Below are 21,901 nucleotides of genomic sequence, written 5' to 3'. Positions count from 1 at the left end.
AAAGTATTGCCTAACAGTTCTGTTATGGTCATTGTTCTTTTTTTGTGATTCTTACAAATCTGAGTAACTTTATGTATTTAGAGCTAGTGAACTGTACAGAAAAAATGGTTATAGCATTTGGCTTTGATTGTACTTTAATGTTTCTACAGAGAAAGTTGGTATAGCATTTAGCTTTGATGTTTTTATGTAAAAATTTCTATATATATTCAGTCATTTTAATTACCATTCGGTTAGTGTGTGTGTGTGTGTATATATATATATAAAACCTAGATTAATTAAAATCTTTATTTACTTTCTCCATTTCAGAAGCTTATTGCTTATGGGCACTTGACTGGCAATGCGCCTGATAGTACGACACCAGGCAAAAAACTGATTGATAGAATTATTGAAACAATATGTGGCTGCTTCCAAGGTCCTCAAACAGATGAAGGAGTTCAGTTGCAGATAATAAAGGTAAATGCTTTATTAAGTGAATTTGTTATTCAAAATCTATACTTTTTTAAATCTGAAGCCTTTTACCTTGAAAATAGTAGGAAAGGTCATTTTATATTCTGACTATAATAAGGCCATTTGGGTGCTTTTAAAATTTTTATTTATTTTATTTTTTGAGACAGGGTCTCGCTTTGTAGTTCAAGCTGGCCCTGAACTCACTTATGTAGCCCAGGCTGGCCTTGAACTCACAGGGACCCTCCTGCTCAGCCTCCCAAGTGGTGGGATTACAGGCATGTGCCACCACGCCTGTAATTAGACTCCCTATCAGGAGATTTTAATCATTGAATATCAAGAATCCCTTAAAACAAGGCTATATTCTTGTGTCTCTTCTTTTGAACATCTCAGTTCAGGCTTGAGACCTTAGGGTATTCTAGAGTTTTTCTGGTTTTGGCATGTTTTTCATGTATATTTTGTTCTTCAAGCTTTAGGGTAATTCTTAAGGCATATTGGACCCTATATAGCTGCCCTCTCAACTCATGGATCACCAGTTTTAATGATTCCCTTATACCTATCCATCCACTCAACCTGCTCAACAAAACCTTGTTCCAGTTTTGTGCTATAATTAACCTGGATAGTTAAATTTCTTTAGAGAAAAACTAAGATCTGTTAAATTTTAGTTCTTTTTTTTTTTTTTTTTTTTTTTTTTTGGTGCAGGGGATTGAACTCTGGTCCTTGCACTTGTGCAGCAGGTGGCGAAACCACTGAGCTAAATCCCCGGCCCAAATTTTAGTTCTTAATGTTACTGTTATGGTAATGATAGTATGTTTATATATCAGTAAACTTTTTTATGTACCATAATACTTTTGAAATTGCTTATATATCTAAAATGTTTCCTTGTATAAATATAATCTATTCTGAGCCTATTTCATAGTTGTATTTACTTCACAAGTCATATAATATCTTTATTATTGGAAGCTATCCAATCTTTTTGGCCTATCATTTGCAGTTACAGGGCCTTTAGCCTTTAATCAGGATATATATTCATTAATGCTGACTGCATTGTACAGCATAAAGAGAACAAAAGATAGGAGTGTTTGCACTTCAGAAATTCCAAGATACCAAATACGTGAAAATTCACATAAAGTTATTCACTTTATTGGAGGATTCACCTTAGGATTATTTTAAATGCTTTATTCTAAAGATTTATAAACACCCTTGACAATAACAGCACACATTTATTAAGTCTAGTGAGTAAAAAAGAGCTCAGGAAAATTTGGAGACAAACAAGACAATATTTATTCTCTAGAGTTGACAATCTAGTTGAACAGGTATATGAGACACATCTATGCACTATAATGAGAAGGTGTAGGTGCTGTGTATTCTAATAAACTAAATATGCATATTAATGAAATCTGAGTTGAAACATATTAGTTAAATGGTTTTCTAGTGTTCTAGGGTTGGAGGATCATGTTGAAACTACTGCTAGAATGAATAAAATATCAAATATGTTAACAGTGACATATTCAAGGCAGTTAAGAATTCTGTATACATTACCAGAAAGTGGTATTTATTTCTTAAGTATATTAATTCTCATACAAAAATATTCATATATTTTGTGCTGAAACTCTGAATGCAGAAAGCAGCTTTAACTTTGCCCCTCATCCCTTTTTAAGGCTTTACTTACTGCAGTAACTTCACAACACATAGAAATTCATGAAGGAACTGTACTGCAAGCTGTGAGAACATGTTATAATATCTATCTAGCAAGCAAAAATCTCATCAACCAGACAACAGCCAAAGCTACTCTTACTCAGATGCTAAATGTTATCTTTGCACGCATGGAAAACCAAGCAGTAAGTATTTACAAGTAACACAGGCATCAAATAAAGAGTTTATAATAATTATAGTAACAATTTTGCTCCTGTAGAAAAGTATGTTTTCATTTACAGTTCTTACTGGAGAATTGGTCTATTTTATTTTGAGGTTTACTTGTTTGACTTTGGACAAAATGTGTTTCTAGTTCACAAGTAGGATGTGAAAAGTTGATTCCCATCCTTCTCATGGAAGTGTATATGAATTGATATTTTTACTGAACTCAAATTTAGCGTGGAGTGTGATATGGATATGAAACTACCTAATTTGATCTATTCTGGTATAAAATTTTTTATTGAGCCTTAAAAATACATTTCTGTACTGATGAAATGTGTTTTTTCATCCATACAATAAGAATTGTGATATCTCTTATACTTAAAGCTGCTTCAGATTGGCTGGTAAAAGATGGGATTTTTGTTTTGTTTTGTATGTTTATTGTATTTTATTACTTAGGTCTTCATAGTTAAAAACCAAGTTTCACCATTTTTGTGAACTGATTTAAACTTAGAGAATAGTTGTAAAAGTAATACAGAGAGCCTTATATCCTTCACTCTGCTTCCCTTATGCCAACATCTTACCTAACCATAGTAGCAAAAGCAGAATTAACAGTTAATAAACAATTAACTAATAAACTAGCGACTTTCCTGAATTTCACCAACTTTGCCTGTAATGTTCCATTTCTGTTTTAAGATCTGACCTAGGATTCCACATTGCATTTAGTGTGCATTTAGTTGTTATGTCTTAGTCTTCTACAGTGTGATAATTCCACAGCCTTTCCTTATTTTTCATGATCTTGCTGTCTTTGAAGGGTATTTATTAATCATTTATTTTGTTCAGTGGCCCCTAGTGTACTTTGTTTCTTGTTTTTTGGTGATCAGAATGAAATTGTGCCTTTTTAATTTTTTTGCTAGACTACCTCTGAACTAATGTTCAGTACTTTTTGATTGATTGATTGATTGATTGGTATTGGGGATCGAACTCAGGACCTTGCGCTTGCGAGGCAGGTGCCGGGACCCCTGAGCTAAATCTCCGGCCCCCTTTTTGATTCATCATGTCGAGAATTCATGATGTTGATAGGTCTTTTTGGTGGTAATGTTAACCTTGATCGCTTGTTTAAGGTTCTGTCAGTGTCCTCCACTGTGAAGTTACAGTACCAGTTTTTCTTTTACACTTAATAAATATCTTGGGGGAGATACAGTAATACCTCAGTTCACAAATGCTTCTATTTGTAAACAGTTCAGTTCACAAAAGCATTCAGTAAAACTTTGCGTCCGTTCACAAACTGCACCAGGCAACAAACATGACCACAGCCATCTTCCCCACACAAAGGCAAATGCAGCCATCTTCCCCCAAATTGTAAAACAAGTTAAGTTCATAAACCAAGATACCACTGTATTTTATGACTATGCAAATACCCTGCTATACTTCTCACGTTGTCACTGCTCCACAGTTTATTATTCTTCAGTAGATATTGTTGGCAATGGTTACTTAAATCTTTCTATAATGGTGATTTTCTGTTTCTCTCTCCTATGTTCATTAGCTAGAACTCTTTTCCCTTTTAAAAAATATAAATCTGTGCTCAAGGATATTTTATTCTGTTGATTACAAGCTGAAACTATCATTATTTATTTTGTTGCTTATATTATTTTAGCTTTGGCCTTGTGTCCTTTTGACCAGCTTCTATCCTTTTTTAAATACTTTTCTGGAATCTCAAGATGTTCCTTGCTCATTTTGAATTTTCCCTACTTCAGCACTGGAAACAAACACTTGACCAAGGAGCCCTGCCTCCTTCAATTTTAGAATGGTATTGAGAAGCCAAAATCTGAGTGGTGATTGTGTTTATATTCTCTAGGGTGTTATTTTTTCTAGACCCTCCCAGCTGATAGAACTAGAAAAGCCCCATCTCAACTCCAATATGTGAGTTTCTATCAATACATATTAAAAATCATGTGTTTATTGTGGTCTTTCTAATTCTAGTATAATACCACAGGGTTCATTTCATCCATCTTCCTTAATTTATTACTAACTCCTTTCTCTAACCAGTAAGAAATCTGGTTTTAACTTTCTACATTATATTATTTATTCAATCCTATTATACAATATTTTAGAATTGCTCACCCATACCACTATGAGAAGCAAATTTACTAAGTAGGTTACAGTGCTTCTACTCAAGTCTTTTTATGTTTAGCTTTATATTATCCATTCAGCAGTTGTTTAGGTTAGTTCCTTCCCCATACTCTTCAAAGCGGTAATGCTATTTCTCTGAAATACATATAGGTTCATTTGTTACTATTTCTTATTTTCAGTATCCCTCACATCCTGGTTGGTTTCAATTGTTTATTTTTTGGGTGTGCAAAATATTACTATGATTTAAGTCAGAACTATACAAGTATATTAGAGAAGTGCCATTCCCTCATAATTCCTACTACTTCATTTCTCTTTCTGCTTTCCAATCCTTGGATATAGCAAATTTCTTTAATTTATAGTTTATGTATCCTGCATTTCTAAAGTAAACATGAGCAGGTACATGTAGCTTTGTCACCTACTTACATAAAAGGTAGCACATTGTATTTTAGTTATCTATCATTGCATAACAAATCATTGCAGATTTTAACTTATGTATTTTAAAATTTTTTTGGTACCGGGGATCGAACTCAGGAACTAGCACTGTTGAGGCAGGCAATGGAAATTTTAGCTTCTTAAAACAAGTATTTATCTTGTATCACAGTTTCTGAGGGCCCAGAATCCACACTTAGCTTAGCTGGGTGGCTCTGACTTAATTTTCATTTGATGTTGCAGTAGGTTGCATGGGTCAGGATGTCAGCTAGAGCTATAGTTACTTAAAGACTTTATTAGGGAATATGTTTCAAGCTTACTCATGTGGCTGTTTGCAAAAGACCTCATTTTTTCTTTTTTGGGCAGAGGTCTGGGTTCCTTAATTTCTGGGTCAAGAGGGCTGCTGCTGATATGCTGATATGGCACCTGACATCCACCAGAGTGAATCATCTGAGAGAGAATGACAAGATAGAAGCTGTAATGTCTATTTTACAGCCAGAAGTGGTCCCACAGACCATGCATGGTTCAGTATGGGAAGAAAAGGCACAAAAAGGAGTGAAGATCAAGTATATCAAGAAGATACATTGTTGGTGGCCATCTTCCTGTAGATACTTTTTTGTACTTTTCACCTAGCAGTGTCCTGGAAAGCACATTCTATATCAATCTTTAGAGATCTCCCCGCTTTTTTATAGGTGTATGGTTTTCCAAGACAATTCATTCTCCTATGTAGCATTAGGTTGTTTTTGATATTTTACAACCATTGTGATTTTGCTGCTTTTTTGAGGATGTGACTGAAAATAATTTTCTTACTTTTTAAAATGACAGAAATAACTTTTATTGATTTGTTCAACAAGTTTTAACTGAATTTCTTGTGTGTTCCTGGCTTCAGTTATATAGTGAAGGACAAAACTGACATGACCACTATTTTCAAAGGCCTGAAAAACTGGAACAAAGAGAGAGATGAACCTTAGATAATCCCACAAATTTATAACTGAATTATGATAAAGCATGTTTAATATCTTAAAGGATATTTAGTTCTGTGCTGTGGATAATCAGAAAAGTGGCAAGAGGGATAAATAGAAAATAGAGGAAATGGGGAACGAATGATTTAACTACCACATTTGCTAAAATCTTATAAGCTAGAAATCTATATGTACCACTCATGGCTTACTCTTCCCCCAAATAAAACTCTTGAGAAAACAAACATTCCTAGACTTCATTATAAAAAGCTCAGTCCACTGCCAGGTATAGTGGCACACTCCTCTAATCCTAGCACTCGGGATGCTGAGGCAGGAAGATTGCTGTGAGTTCAAGGCCAGCCTGGGGTACAATAGTGAGTTCAGAGCCAGGCTGAACTACATAGCAAGACCCTGGCTTAACAAAACAAAGCTCAGTTCTAAGATTATTTCAGTGGAAAAATTACTAGTTTCTCCTTAGGAGAATAGTTCTTAGCTTCATGCAGTTACACTTCAGAAGGCACATTTGACACTGTCATGACTGGGGCAGGGAACTGCTGTTGGCATATTGTAGATAAGAGACAGAGATGCTTCTGAACACCTTGTGGTATGCAGAACAGGCCACAGGCAGCAAGGAAATATCCAATCCAAAATATCAGTAGTGCTAATGCATTCTTTTTCAAGGGTGTTGCTAGAGTTTCTACAATTTTGGAATCTGTGGGAAAAACTAGAATTTAACACCATGTTGATTTTGACCCGAAAACATTTGCCTGTCCCACTAAGTCATGGTACAAATTGTTCAAGTTAGGCTGAAGATAGAATTTGATTACAGATCATAGTAGATTTTTTTCTTTTCTTTGTTTTTTAATCCCCTGCACTACTAGTGATTAAAACCAAGGCCTCTGTACTGAGCTACATCGTTAGCCCTTTTTTATTTTTTTATTAATTTTATTGGTACAATTAATGTATATAATATAATGACATTCATCATTGGAAATTTGTACCTTTACATAATCTATCTTGGTTCTTATTTTTTCCCCATTCCCCTACCCTCCCTTCAACCCCTCCACCCCTCGCTATTTACAGACTTAATGTGTATTTTTTCATTTTCTCATATTAATTCTATTCCATTCTTTCCTTTCCCCTACCCTGACCACTTCCCCTTCCCCTTTGGACCTTTTCTTCCTATTTCACATTATCTATTACACATTTTGATCCTATTTACACTTTTGGTTTCTCACGCCAGAGAAACTATTCGGTATTGACACATGGTATTTATTTCATTTTCATCCATTTAGCTATAAATGTCTCTAGTTTCTCATTCTTTATGGCTGAGTAGTACTCCATTTTATTAAAACCACATCTTCTTTATCTAGTCTCCATTTGATGGGCAATTGGGCTGTTTCCAAGTTTTAGCTATTATAAACTGTGCTGCTGTAAACATGGGTGCACATATATCATTGTGGTATGATTCTTTTAATTCTTTTGGGAAGATACCCAGTAGGGAAATAGCTGGGTCAAATCACCCCTGTAATCCTAGTTCTTTTGAGGTATCTCTATATTGATTTACACAGTGGTTGCACCAGTTTACACTCCCACCAACAGTGGAGCAGGGTTCCTTTTTTCCCACATCCCCACCAATATTTCTTATTGGTTGATTTCATGATAGCAGCCATTCTTTCTGGGGTGAGGTGGAATTTCAGCGTTGTTTTCATTGCATCTCTTGAATGACCAGTAATGTTAAACATTTTTTCACATGTTTATTTGCTATTTCTACTTCTTTGTCTGAGGAATGTCTGTTCATTTCAGATGCCCATTTTTGGATTGGGTCTTTAAATTTGGAAGGTCGGATTTTTTTAAGTTCTTTATAGATTCTAGATAGTAGACCATTGTCTAAGGAACAGCTGGTGCAAATACTTTCCCACATTGTGGGTTGTCTGTTTATGCTGTTGGTGGTTTCTCTTGCTGTGCAGAAGCTTTTTAATAAGAAGAGATCCCACTTGTTGATTCTTTCTGCTAGTTCATATGCAACTGAGGTTTTGTTCATGAAATCTTTTCCTACACTGATGTCTTCAAGAGTTCTGCCTAACCTCTCTTCCAGCTGGTTTAGTGTTTCTGTTTTAATAGTTAGATCTTTAATCCATTTTGATTTTAGTTTAGTGCATGATGAGAGATAATAGGTGTAGTTTTACTCTTTGGCAAGTTGAAACCTAATTTTTCCAGCACCATTTATTAAAGAGGCTGTCTTTCCTCCAGTGAGGGTGTTTCGCTCCTTTGTCAAAGATGAGGTGGCTAAGTGTGTCTGGAGTTGTTTCTGCATCTTCTAATCTGTTCCACTGGTCCTCAGGTTTGTTTCTTTGCAAGTACCATGCTGTTTTTATCACAGTAGCTTTGTAGTACAGTTTCAAGTTGGGAATTGTGATACCCCCTACCTTGTCTTTGTTGCCTAGAATTGCTTTTTCTATTCTGGTTCCAAATGAATTTTTGGTTTGTTTTCTCAAGGTCTGTGAAGCATGCTTTTGGGATTTCAATCAGGATTGCATTGAATCTATATAGCAGTTTTGGAAGTATGGCCATTTTCACTATATTGGTTCTTCCTACCCAGGAGCAAAGGATGTCTTTCTATTTTCTGATACCCTCTTTTATATCTTTTTTCAAAGTGCTATAGTTTTCAGAGTAGAGGTTTTTTATTTCTTTCATTAGGTTGATTCCTAGGTATTTCAGTTTTTTGGATACTATTGTGAAGGGAGTTGTTTCTCCTGTCTCTTTTTCAGTGAGTCTGTTGTTCGTGTACAGGAAAGCTACAGATTTTTGTGTGTTGACCCTATAGCCAGCTACTTTACTAAATTTTAAGTCTAGAAATCTATTGGTGGAGTTCTTGGGGTCTTCTGTGTAGAGTATCATGTCATCTGCAAATAATGACAATTTAACTTCTTTGTTTCCTATCTTTAAACCTTTTATTTCTTTCTCTTGTCTAATTGCTGTGGCTAATGTTTCCAAAACTATATTGAACCGGAGAGGTGATAGTGGACATCCTTGTCTTGTTCCTGATTTTAGTGTGAAGGATTTCAGTTTTTGAGCATTTAGTATGATATTGGCTGTTGGTTTTTCATAGATGGCTTCTATCAGTTTGAGGTAGAGACCATCTATTCCAATTTTTTGTAGGGTTTTTATCATAAGTGCATGTTGGATTTTGTCAAATGCTTTTTCTGCATCTATGGATATAATCATATGGTTTTTGTCCTTGGCTCTATTAATATAGTGTATTACATTTATTAATTTGTGTATGTTGAATCATCCCGGCATCCCTGGGATGAATCCCACTTGGTCAGGATGTATGATCTTCTTGATGATCTAGATTCTGTTTGCCAGTATCTTATTGAGGATTTTTGCATCTATGTTCATTAGTGAGATTGGCCTATAGTTATCTTTTTCAGTTGGGCCTTTTTCTGTTTTTGGGATCAAGGTGATGCTTGCTTCTAGGAATGAATTTGGGAATATTACTTTCCTTTCAGTTTCATTGAAGAGTTTAAACAGTAGCAATAGTTCTTGTCTAAATGTCTTGTAGAATTCAGCCGTGAAGCCATCAGGATCTGGGCTTTTCTTAGTTGTTAAGTTTTTAATTACATTTTCAATTTCGTTGATTGATATTGGGTTGTTTAGAATTTTTAGGTCTTTGTTCAACTTTGGTAATTCATATATATTTAGGAATCTGTCCATTTCTTCTAGATTTTCCATCTTATTGATGTATAGGTTCTCAAAGTAGGTATTGATGATCCTCTGAATTTCTGCTGGGTCCATTGTAATTTCACCCTTTTCATTCCTAATTACATAGATTTGAGTCTTTTCTTTCTTTGTTTTGATATGGTTAGCTCAGGGTTTGTCAATTTTGTTTATTCTTTCAAAGAACCAACTCTTTGCTTCATTGATTTTTTTGTATCATTCTCTTAGTCTCCATTGTGTTGATTTCTTCTCTGATTTTTATAATTTCCTCACTTGTATTAGTTTTGGGATTGTCCTGCTTTTTTTCTAGAAATAGGAAGTTCAGCATCAGGTTGTTTATTTGAGCTTTGCTCTGTTTTCTTAATATGAGTATTCACTGCTATGAATTTCCCTCATAGGACTGCTTTCATTCTCTTCCATAGATTCTGAAATGTTATATCAGCATTGTCGTTTAATTGTAGAACTATATGATTTCTTCTTTAATTTGTTTTGTGATCTGTTGGTTCAGTTTCCATGTGTTTATGAAATTCTTGTGGTTTTGTTTGCTATTGATCTCTAATTTCATTGCATTATGATCTGATAACATACAGGGGATAACTTCAGTTCCTTTGCACTTAGTTAAACATGTTCTAGGAGCAAGAGTATGTGATCTATTTTGGAGAACAACCCATGTGCAGCTGAAAAGAATGTGTATTCTGATTTTGTGGGGTGGAACACTCTGTCAATATCTGTTAAATCCATGTGTTCAGGAATTTGATTGAGCTAGAGTATTTCATTGTTTAATTTTTGTCTGTTTGTGACAGTGGGGTATTGAGGTCCCCCACTACTATTGTATTAGTGCTAATTTGATTTTCCATGTCTGTTAGTATTTGTTTTGTATAGTTGCGTGCACTAGTGTTTGGTGCATATGTATCTATGATTGTCATCTCTTCCTCTTGGATTGTTCCCTTTTCAAGGATGTAAGAAGTGGCCTTCTTTGTTTCTCTTAATTAGTGTTGGTTTGAAATCCATTTGATCTGTAAATAGGATAGCAACTCCTGCTTTTTTTTCGGGTTCCTTTCACATGGAGTATTGCTTTTCACCCTTTAACTTTAAGTCTGTCAGTTTCTGTTTGAATTCAGTGTGTTTCTTGTATGCAGCATATTGTTGGATCTTGCTTTTTGATCCATTCTGCCAGTCTGTTTCTTTTGAGTGGTGAATTGAGACCATTAACCTTGATGGTTATAACTGTTAATGTATTTACATATCCTTGTCATGACTTTTTCTTTTTCTTGTATTCTCCCCCTTTGCATTTAATTTCTTGTGGTGCCTGATGAATTCATTCTGTTAGCCCTTTTCTGTTTTTTGAGACAGGGTCTTGCCAAGTTGGTAAACGGCCTGGTCTCAAAGTTGTGATTCTCTTTCTGCAGCCCCCTAGAGAGCATGTACACAAGTCATAGATTTCTTACTGTTAATTTGCGAATGTCTTTCCCATAAATTAGCTAAACTGTTTGAGAATTCTGTTATCATTATAATTGTTTGACTAGTCATGCCTCATTAGTTTCCTTTATGTAAAAAAGAAATTTGGACCATCTAGATTAGAAGGCTCTTACCTTTTTAGGCATTAAACATTTTAAATTCAGATTTATTTTATAAATTCATGTGATTATTCTTTTTAACTTAGAAGGAGAATATGAAATGCTCATATTTGATATAAAATATTTATCATTGTGAAAATTCTGCGAGTGTCATTCCTACTAGATCATGAGGGCTAAGAGATGTGTGAAGAACAATTAAAGTGCTAAAAAGAGAAACCCTGTAATCCTGATTGATGATGTTTTTTAGCATCTTGTAAGAGGTAGTTTAATACAGATAGTATCACGTACAGAATAATGGCAGGTCTTCTAAAATAAAATTCAGACATTTTAGATTCACCTTTTTCATGCTTAATAGATGGCTGGGCAGAATGATTGTAATTTTATTTATTAAATATAATCTTATTTTAATTAAAAGATCTTAAATAATGTAATATAAGAACATGCTTTGGAGGGTATGCACTGAAAAAGTTCTCTCCCACTCCATTCCCCATTAGGTCATTTCCCAGCCCCACACAACCATTATTACTAGTTTCTTATGTATCTTGCTAGACTTTATTTCTGTATGTATAAGCAGAAGTGAATGTGTGTGTGTGTGTGTGTCTGTGTGTGTGTTCCATCTATTTTTTCCTTCCTTAATGGAATTTTTGTTTGATTTTAGGTAAATACATTGTTGGCAACAATCCAGTTATTACTGTGAGGCTTTTAAAAAATAGCTTTAGTTTTGTTTATATAATGCATTTCACAACATTAAAGGTCAGATGTAATCAAAAGGCAATATAGTCAAAGTCTTCTGCCTCTCTTCTTATGTAGTTTCCAGCTACCTAACGTGTAAACATTAATTATTTTTAGTGTATTTTAGGTTGTTTCTGATGGACTATAATTTCTAAGTCTAGATGAAAGATACACCTTATCTAAAGGATTTATAGTCAGTGATAAGTCATCCAACTAGATTTTTTTTTTTGGAGACAGGGTCTCACCATGTAGTTCAGGCTGGCCTTGAACTCACTTTATAGCCCAGGCTGGCCTCAAATTTATGGTGATCATCTTGCCTCAGCCTCCTAAGTTCTTGGATTACAGGTGTGCACTACCACGTGCAGCGCTTCTGCTCCAGATTTTGAACTACTTATTTTGCTAATATTAGAGTTCATTATGTTTCTTTCCAGTTGCAGGAAGCCAAACAAATGGAGAAAGAAAGGCACCGGCAGCAGCAGCATCTGTTACAGTCTCCAGTAAGCCATCATGAGCCTGAATCACCTCAACTTAGATACTTGCCACCTCAGACTGTTGATCAAATGTCCGAAGAACAGGGAGACCTTGACCCCCATACAAATGATGTGGATAAAAGTCTTCAGGATGACACAGAGCCCGAAAATGGATCTGATGTTTCCAGTGCTGAAAATGAACAGACTGAAGCTGATCAGGCAACTGCAGCTGAAAGTAATCTTCTTAAGAAGGGGGTGCAGGGTGTGTGCCTGTTAAGCAAAAAGTATAAGAATGTGAATTTTTGATAGAGAAATGCAGAAAGAATTGTGACTTTTTTCTATCCTAGGTGGTAAAGTTAATTTGACTTCACCCACAAAACTTCTATTAATGCTACTGTGCATTCAATTGCATCTCATGAGGAGTATAATTTATGAAATTCCTTTAGGGGAGATACATGTTTCTAATGCAGATCATGAATGTCTGTTAGCATATTATGTAGGAACTTCAGTTTTCTCCTTAAAACTAATTTTTATAGCGAACAAGGGATCTGCTTAGGAAAGTTTTGTGGAATATGACTGAAAATTTTAGGAAATCATTATCAATTTCGAAAATATTATCAAAAAGTGCTGAAATTAAATATAAAAACATTTTTAGTACAAAATATTCATTTTTTATTTCCTCATATATAATAATCACTTAAACTGAGATGTTCTCACAGTATTTTTCTATGCACATTTATATATAAGAAAAAAATTACAGTAACAAAAATTAAGTTACTTTTATTCTTAGGCACTGTGCTAGTACTTGGGATTAAGATGATAGGTGCAGGCCAGGGATTTAGCTCAGTGGTTCTGCTGCCTGTCTTGCAAGTGGAAGGACCCGAGTTCGATCCCTGGTACCAAAAAAAAAGATGATAGATGCAGCCATTGCTTATAGTATTTAACCTGCCTGGAGGGTCAGCTGAGCATAAATGAGATACACTGTGTGAAAAGTTTTCTGAAAACAGCATGCACAAGATAGGACAGTGCTTGGGAGAATTAGGAAATACTTTTCATTGAGAAAATATTTTATTTGAATTGTGATGGTTAGGAGTAGTCTGGCTTAGCTAGAAATTTGGTAAATTTCCCAACAGAGGAGACACATGGGCTAAGATCCAAGGAGTGGGAACATCTACTGTGTGAGACACGACTGTTAGTGCCTTATAAAATACAAATAAGAATATATATAAAACATAGTTTCCTATAACATCATTGTGATTATTTTGATTTGTAAATCTGCTTTTTCTCCCAACAGCTGATGTAAATGAAAATTCTGCTTAAGACTCATTGGTTTAGAGTGTGTGTTCTACAGAACACTCAACTAGTGTGTGACTTTGGACATAACAGATTCCCTAAGCATTTCCTATGTGCAATAAGTAATAGTCCTTGTTGCTATAATTTATTTCTGTCAGTTAATTTATGTGAGAATTTTAATTCACTAGCCATTTTGTGCACATTTTGAGATAGTGGCTCTGTATATTTAGTTACTTAATGATTTTCAGACTCAAGAATTTACCTAACTAGATCATAGAAATAAAAAATTTAAGAATGTAGAAAATATACTTACCAGTACATCTATGTCTTTATTCCACAGATGAATCAAAACGCTTTTTTTACTTGGAAATTTTATGAAATAACCCTACAGGTTTTCTATGCTTATTTACCAGGCTTTCCCTTGTGGCATTCACTATTTTTGTAGAACTTAGAAGACAGTAGATTAAGAACATTGAAATTGTAGGGACAGTCATAGTGGCCCGTTATAGTCTTGGGAGGTAGAAGCCAGTGGAGGCAGCATCAGTATCAGCTAATGTACAGTCTGATGCCATTTGATGTAGTGCAGTGGCTCCCAGGACAGGTTTCCAGATACCCAACTTTCTAACATTCAGTGAGCCACCTAGAGATATTGTCAACATTTCAGAAAGCTCAGTGCAAATCCTATTTTTATCTGTGGTAGTCTAGACAAGCTATCTGGAATGTTAAGTTTCAGTTTCTCTTAGGCTGTTCAGAATTTCTGATTTGTAGTTAACTTTTTTTTCCTGTTTTGTTTCTCATTAAATTGGTGAATGAATTCTTTTTCACTTCTTCAATTTAGATTTATTTGGAAAAGTAGATTCTATTGAGATGTGCTAAGGAAAAGCACTGATAGAGGTCCAGATGGCCTTCTCTCTGATTACTCAAAGTACCTCACTGTAGTAAAGTACAGTGTTGATCTTAATAGTTATCAAAATGTTTTAATTACACTTAATATATTTTTGATAAGGGTTAGTATAATAGTGTGTGCATTAAGTAAGGCTGTATAAAACATGGTAGATGTTTTCACTCAAACAACTTAAAAGTTCGGTTCTTAAAGGAATAATCTAGGAAATTTAAGTTTAATAATCACTTAATAGCTTGTCAAATGAACCGTTGTTAAGATTGACTTGACTTTGAAAAATATTTGTTTCGGTTTTGTTACAGATTTTGACAGTTTGACATATAATTGTATCTAATTTTTATATGATTTTTTTTTTCATTTTTAGGAGCAAACTTTTTTCATCAAATTATTTAGTAAAGTTTCCAAAAAAATTAATTGAATTTTTCTCTTTTTAAAGCATTATCTAAAAATGATATTTTGTATGATGGAGAAAACCATGACTGTGAGGAAAAGCCACAAGACATTATACAGAGCATTGTAGAAGAAATGGTGAACATCGTTGTTGGAGGTAGTATACTTCATTCAAAATGAGTTTAGTGTGTTTCATGAAATTTTATCTGACCGTAGAGTCCATATAATGTGTAGAACCAAAAGGGCAAAATTATGAGTACTTTCCCAATTTAGTGATTTGTGTATGTATGATCTAGAAAAATATAGTAGGGTGTATCTTCCAAGACCCTCCCCAGTAGATGCTTAAAACCACTGTGTAGTTTTTATACTCCCCTCCTTCCTCTCTCTGCCTCTCCCTCCCTCTCCCTCCCTCTCCCTTTTTCTCCTTATCCCATATATATATATGAGATATATATATATATATAACGTGTATATATGTACATACGCACACATACACACAAATATAATGCCTTTTTCAGCTTAACCAAGCACTAAACCATGCACTGTGGTTATAACTTCTGCAGTTTGATGTACAATGGCAAAACTTCAAATGAGTTTTCTTCATCTTGATTTTAAGGACAGAAGATTCATTCTTACTATAGATCTTAGCAAGCTCAGTTTATGATTTCTTTTCCCTTTATTGAATCAGGAATGTTTACCTTTTTACTTAAAGGAAGCACTTCTTTAGCATGTCTGAGTTGGCAGCATCACTACTATTGTGCTTTAGGGCCATTATTAAGTAAAATAAGGGTTACTTGAACACAAATTCTATAATATTGTGACAGTGAATCTGATAATTAAGTGACTAATGGGTGGGTAGCATATGCACTCTGGATCTGTTGGTCAAAAAAATGGTTCTTGTCCTGGGTGGGATGCACTGGGATGGCAAGAGATTTCATTATGCTACTGATATAGCACACAATTCAAAACTGAAAAATTATTTCTCGCATTTTCTGTTTTAATATTGTCAGATTGTAGTGTACTGTGGGTAACTAAACTGAGAAAGTGAAGCCAAAAATAAAGGGAGAGGAACTATTCTATTTAGATATCTTTCATTATATAGGAATATTCTCTTTAAACATTTTTCATTAGTACATGTTTTTAGTACATGCATTATACAGTCATCTTAAGTGGGTACATGTAAATAATACAACTTGCTCATTTTCTTTTTTAATCCCCTTCCCCCTCCCTCTTCTTCTAATTCCCTTTTCCCATTTTCATTCTTTCTGATATTATTATTCTTAGCTCATGTTTATGGCATATAATGTTTACATATATTGAGGTTATTAGGTTCCTGTACAAGACATTTCTTTACCCCATCTTTTCCTCCTTCCCCCTCAACCTTGGTCTCTTGGACTCCGTACCATTTATAAGAGATCCATCACCTTGTTTCCTATCCATCCTCCTTTGTTCTCTTTGTACTTTGCCTTACTCAAATGAGAGATACCATATGGTATTTAAACCTGTGTGTCCTATTTATTTCACTCAACATTGTTAATTCCAGGTGCATCCATTTTTGTTCAAATGTCTCAAGTTTGCCCTCCTTTATAGCCAACTAGTATTCCATTATATGTGGGTATGACATTTTCTTTATCCAGTCATCTGTTGATGGGTATACAAGGCTGCTTCCAGGATTTAATTATTACAAATTGTGCTGCTATAAACATTGGAATACATGTATCACTGTAGTATGATGTCTTAAGCTCTTTAGGGAAGATGCCTAGAAGGGAAACTGCTGGGTCATATGGAATTTCTAATTTTAGTTCTTTGAGAAATCTCCATGCTGATTTCCGTAATGGTTGTATTAGTTTACATTCCCATTAACAGTGTAGGAAGATTCCTTTTTCACGACTGCCTTGCCAGCATTTGTTATTCTTTGATTTCTTGACAATTGCCATTCTTTCTGGAATAAGATGGACTCTTAGCATTGTTTTAATTTGCATTTCTCTAATCACCAGAGATGTTGAACATTTTTATGTATTTGTTGGCCATTTGTACTTCTTCCTATGTGAAGTGTGTGTTCATTTCTCTTGCCCGTCTCTTGACTGGATCTTGTAGCTGTTCTGTTTTTCTTTTAGTTCTTTATACTGTATATTCTAGATATTCATTCTCTGTCTGAGGAGTAACTAGCAAAAAAATTTTTCCCATTCTGTAGGTTGACTATTCACTCTACTAATTGATTCCTTCGCTATTCAGAAGCTTCTCAATTTGATGTAATCCCGTTTGTTGATCACTGCTGTTATTTCTTGTGCAGTGGCAGTTCTGTTTAGAAAATCCTTTCATACAACTATGGCTTTAAGTTTATTACCTATTTTATCTTTCATTGTTTCTATTTAAATGTTTAGATCCTTGACCCATTTTGATTTTAATTTCATACACATTGAGAGACATGGGTCTAGTTTTAATCTTCTGCAAACAGTTTTCCCACTGCCACGTGTTGAATAGGCTTTCCTTCAACATATGCTTTTGGCCTCTTTATCAAAGATCAATTATCTGAATATTCCAAGGATGGTGAACCTTTTAGAGCTTTCAGTAATATAAACAGCCTGCTGTGGCAACACGTGCTGTAAGTTTGCCACCACTGCTCTATTCTGTTCATTGACCAATGTATCTGTTTTTGTTCCAGTGTCATGCTGTCTTTTTTTTTTTTTTTTAATCACTACTGCTTTGTTAGTATAGCTTGAAGCCAACTATTATAATGCATCCTGCTTTGCTCTTGTTGCCCAAAATTGCTTTTGCTGTTCTGGGTCTCTGCTGGTTCTATATGAATTTTATGATTGTTTTCTCTAGATCTGTAAAGTATGCTATTGGTATTTTAATTGGGACTGCATTGAATCTGTATAACAGTTTTGAGAGTATGCCCATTTTGACAACATTGGCTCTGCCTGTCCAGGAGCAAGGGATATCTTTCCATTTTCTGATGTCCTTTTCAGTCTCCTTTTTCAGAGTACTGTAGTTTTCTTTGTAGAGGTCCTTCACGTCCTTGATTAGGTTAATTCCTACGTATTTCATTTTTCTTTAAGCTACTGTGAATAGTATTGTTTTCATAATTTCCTTCTCATCAAGTTCATCATTAGTGAATACAAATGCTAATGGTATTCCTGTTGATCCTTTATCCTGCTACATTGCTGCGGTTGGTTATTAACACTTAGTCTTTTGGTGGAGTTCTTTGGGTCTTCTATATATTAAGTCATCTGCACAAAATGGTAATTTGAGTTCTGTCCTGTCCTGTCCTGTCCTTTCCTGTCCTTTCCTTTCCTTTCTTTCTCTTGCCTGATTTCTCTGGCTAATGTTTCAAGTACTATGTTGAATAGAAGTGATGATAGTGGATGATCCTTGTTCTTGATTTTAGGGGGAATGCTTTTAGTTTTTCCCTATTTTATATGATGTTGGTTTCTTGTAAATAGCTTCTGTCAAATTCAGTTATGGTCCTTCTATACTTGCTTTCTTTAGGGTTTTTTTTATCATGAAGAGGTGTTGGGTTTGTCAAAAGCCTTTTCTTTTTTTTTTTCTTAAATTCTTTTATTGGTACATTTTAGGTATACAACACATTTACATTTCTGATTGGGAACTTGTACCTTTACATGATGCATCTTGGTTCTTATTTTTTCCCCATTCCTAGCCTTCGCTTCACCCCCTCCACCCTTCCCTATTTACAAAGACTTTATTTCCATTTTTTCCATTTCTCAGCATTTTTCCTTTCCCTTCTTTCTTTTTCCCTGCCCCTCCCACTACCCCTACCCCTTTGGACCTTTTCTTCCTATTTTGCATTATCAATTATTCATTCTAATCATTGATACATTTTAGGTATACAATATAATGACATTCATCATTGGAAATTTGCACCTTTACATAGTCTCTCTTGGTTCTTATTTTTCACCCTTGCCCAGCCTTCCCTTCAACCCCTCCATTCCTCTCTATTTACAAAGATTTTGTTCCAATTTTTCCATTTTCTCATTAATTCCATACCCTTTTTTCCTTTCCCCTACCCCTCCCACTTCCTTCCCCTTTACCCCTTTTCTTCCTGTTTCACATTATCTATTATACATTTTAGTCCTTATTTACCACCTTCAGTTTCTCACAACAGAGAAACTATTCGGTATTTATACATGTGTGTCCTATTTATTTCACTTAAGAGTATCACCTCAATGTGCGATAAATGTCTTAGCTATAAATGTCTCTAATTTCTCATTTTTTATGGCTGAGTAGTACTCCATTTTATAAAAAAACCACATTTTCTTTATCCAGTCTCCAGTTGATGGGCATTTGGGCTGTTTCCAAGTTTTAGCTATCACAAACTGTGCTGCTACGAACATGGGCACACATATATCACTGTGGTATGATTCCTTTAATTCTTTGGGGAAGATTCCCAGCAGTGGAATAGCGGGGTCCAATGGGACTTTCAGTCCTAGTTCTTTGAGGTTTCTCCATACTGATTTCCATAGTGGTTGCACCAGTCTACACTCCCACCAGCAGTGGAGCAGGGTTCCTCTTTCCCCACAGCCTCGCCAGCATTTGTTGGTTGATTTCATGATAGCAGCCATTCTTTCTGGAGTAAAGTGGAATCTCAGTGTTGTTTTCATTTGCATCTCTCGAATGACCAGTGATGTTGAACATTTTTTCATGTATTTATTTGCTATTTCTACTTCGTCTGAGAAATGTCTGTTCATTTCAGATGCCCATTTTTGGATTGGGTCTTTAAATTTGGGAGGTCTGATCTTTTTAAGTTCTTTATAGATTCAAGATAGTGGACCTTTGTCTGAGGAAGAGCAGGTGAAGATTTTTTCCCACATTGTGGGTTGTCTCTTCACACTGCTGGTGGTTTCTCTTGCTGTGCAGAAGCCTTTTAATAAGAAGAGATCTCACTTGTTGATTGTTTGTGCTAGTTCACGGGCAACTGAGGTTTTGTTCATAAAATCTTTTCCTACACAGATGTCTTCAAGAGTTCCACCTAACCTCTGTTCCAACTGGTTCAGCGTTTCTATTTTAATATTTAGATCTTTAATCCATTTTGATTTTAGTGTAGTGCTTGGCGAGAGATATAGGTCTAGTTTTAATCTTTGGCAAATTGAAACCCAATTTTTCCAGCACCATTTATTAAAGAGGCTATCTTTCCTCCAGTGAGGGTATTTGGCTCCTTTATCGAACATGAGATGACTGAGTGTGTCTAGCATTGTTTCTGCATCTTCTAATCAGTTCCACTGGCCCTCAGGTCTGTTTCTTTGCCAGTACCATGCTGTTTTTATCACAGCTTTATAGTATAGTTTCAAGTTGGGGATTGTGATAACCCCTGCCATGTCTCTGTTACCTAGAATTGCTTTTGCTATTCTGGGTCTCTTCTTGTTCCAAATGAATTTTTGGATTGTTTTCTCAAGGTCCGAGAAGCATGCTGCTGGGATCTCAATTGGAATTGGATTGAATCTATGTAGCAGTTTTGGAAGTCTGGCCATTTTCACTATATTAATCCTTCCTACCTAGGAGCAGGGGATGTCTGTCCATTTTCTGATATCATCTTCAATCTCTCTTTTCAGAGTGCTGTAGTTTTTAGAGAAGAGGTCTTTGATTTGTTTCATTAGGTTGATTCCTAGGTATTTCAGTTTTTTGGATGCTATTGTGGAAGGAATTATTTGGCCTATTTCTCTCTCAGTGAGTCTGTCATTGGTGTAGAGGAAAGCTATTGATTTTTGTGTGTTGACCTTGTAACCAGCTACTTGACTGAATTTGGTTATTAAGTCTAGAAGACTTTTGGTGAAGTTCTTGGGGTCTTCTGTATACAGTATCATGTCATCTGCAAATAATGACAATTTGACTTCATTTCCTATCTTTATTCCTTTTATTTCTTTCTCTTGTCTAATTGCTATGGCTAATGTTTCCAAAACTGTGTTGAACAAGAGTGGTGATAGTGGACATCCTTGTGTTATTCCTGATTTTAGTGTGAAAGATTTCAGTTTTTGACCATTTAGTATGATATTGGCTATTGGTTTTTCATAGATGGCTTTTATCAGTTTGAGGTAGAGACCATCTATTCCAATTTTTTGTAGGGTTTTTATCATAAATGCATGTTGGATTTTGTCAAATGCTTTTTCTGCATCTATGAAGGTAATCAAAAGCCTTTTCTGCTTCTATTGATATGATATGTGGTTTTTGACCTTGCTTATGTCTATGTGATGTACTGTACAGTATATAAGACTCACTTTGTCAGCTTATGAACAAATCTGACTTACAAATAGTTCTTCAGAAACAGAACTTATTCATAAGTCAGGGACTTACTGTATATTGAACCATCCTTGCATCTCTGGGATGTATGATATTTGGTCATGATGTATGATCTTTTTGATGATGTGCTTCATTCTGTTTGTTAATACCTTGCTTAAGATTTTTGCATCTATGTTTATTAAGAAGATTGGCCTATAGTTTTCTTTTTATCAGGATGATACTGAGTCCCGTAAATTAATTTGGGAGCACTTTATCCCTTTCAGTTTCTTTGAAAAGCTTGAGGAGTATTGGTGATATAGCATCCTTATAAATTTTCTAGAATTGAGTATTAAATCCATCAGATCATGGGCCTTTTTCAGTTTTTAGATTCCTTATTATTGTGTCAGTTTCATTGCTTGTTATTGGATTATTCAGCATATTTGTGTCTTCTTGGTAATTTATAATTCTGGGAATCTGTCAGGTTCTTCAAAATTTGACAGTTTGTTGAAATACAATTTTTCAGAGTAGTTACTGTCTTCTGGATTTTGACAGTGTCTGTTGTAATTTCAGTTTTTCATTTCTAATTGCATTGTTGTGAGTCTTTTCTCTTTCTTTTGATGAGTCTCACAAGGTCTTACCTATTTTTTTATGTGTTCAAAGAACCAGCTCTTTGATTCCTTGATTTTTTTTTTAGTCTCAATTTCATTGTTTTCCACTCTAATCTTCATAATTTTCCTTCCTTAATTTTGGTTTGGACCTGGATTA

General features: G+C 34.9%; 1 protein-coding gene across 3 annotated transcripts in view; it reads left to right on the top strand.

Moving 5' to 3' along the window:
- Positions 1–21,901, top strand: part of Arfgef1 (ARF guanine nucleotide exchange factor 1) — a 139,899-nt gene that overhangs the window by 32,606 nt on the left and 85,392 nt on the right. For 2 of the 3 annotated variants that reach the window (XR_015442718.1, XM_087190422.1), the window contains exons 4-7: positions 307–453; positions 2,106–2,285; positions 12,280–12,580; positions 14,949–15,059. Coding sequence is in view for 2 of the 3 variants with exons in the window: in XM_087190422.1 (XP_087046548.1) it covers positions 307–453; positions 2,106–2,285; positions 12,280–12,580; positions 14,949–15,059 (739 nt within the window). In the remaining variant the exon portion in view is untranslated. The remainder of the gene's footprint in view (positions 1–306; positions 454–2,105; positions 2,286–12,279; positions 12,581–14,948; positions 15,060–21,901) is intronic. The other variant, XM_087190423.1, reaches the window with a different exon arrangement.

Source organism: Heterocephalus glaber, unplaced genomic scaffold, assembly GCF_053883595.1.
Source record: "Heterocephalus glaber isolate CG9 unplaced genomic scaffold, H.glaber_assembly_v1.0 deba00001553, whole genome shotgun sequence".
NCBI classification, from domain to species: Eukaryota; Metazoa; Chordata; class Mammalia; order Rodentia; family Bathyergidae; genus Heterocephalus; species Heterocephalus glaber.
This window is presented reverse-complemented; position numbering and strand designations above follow the sequence as displayed.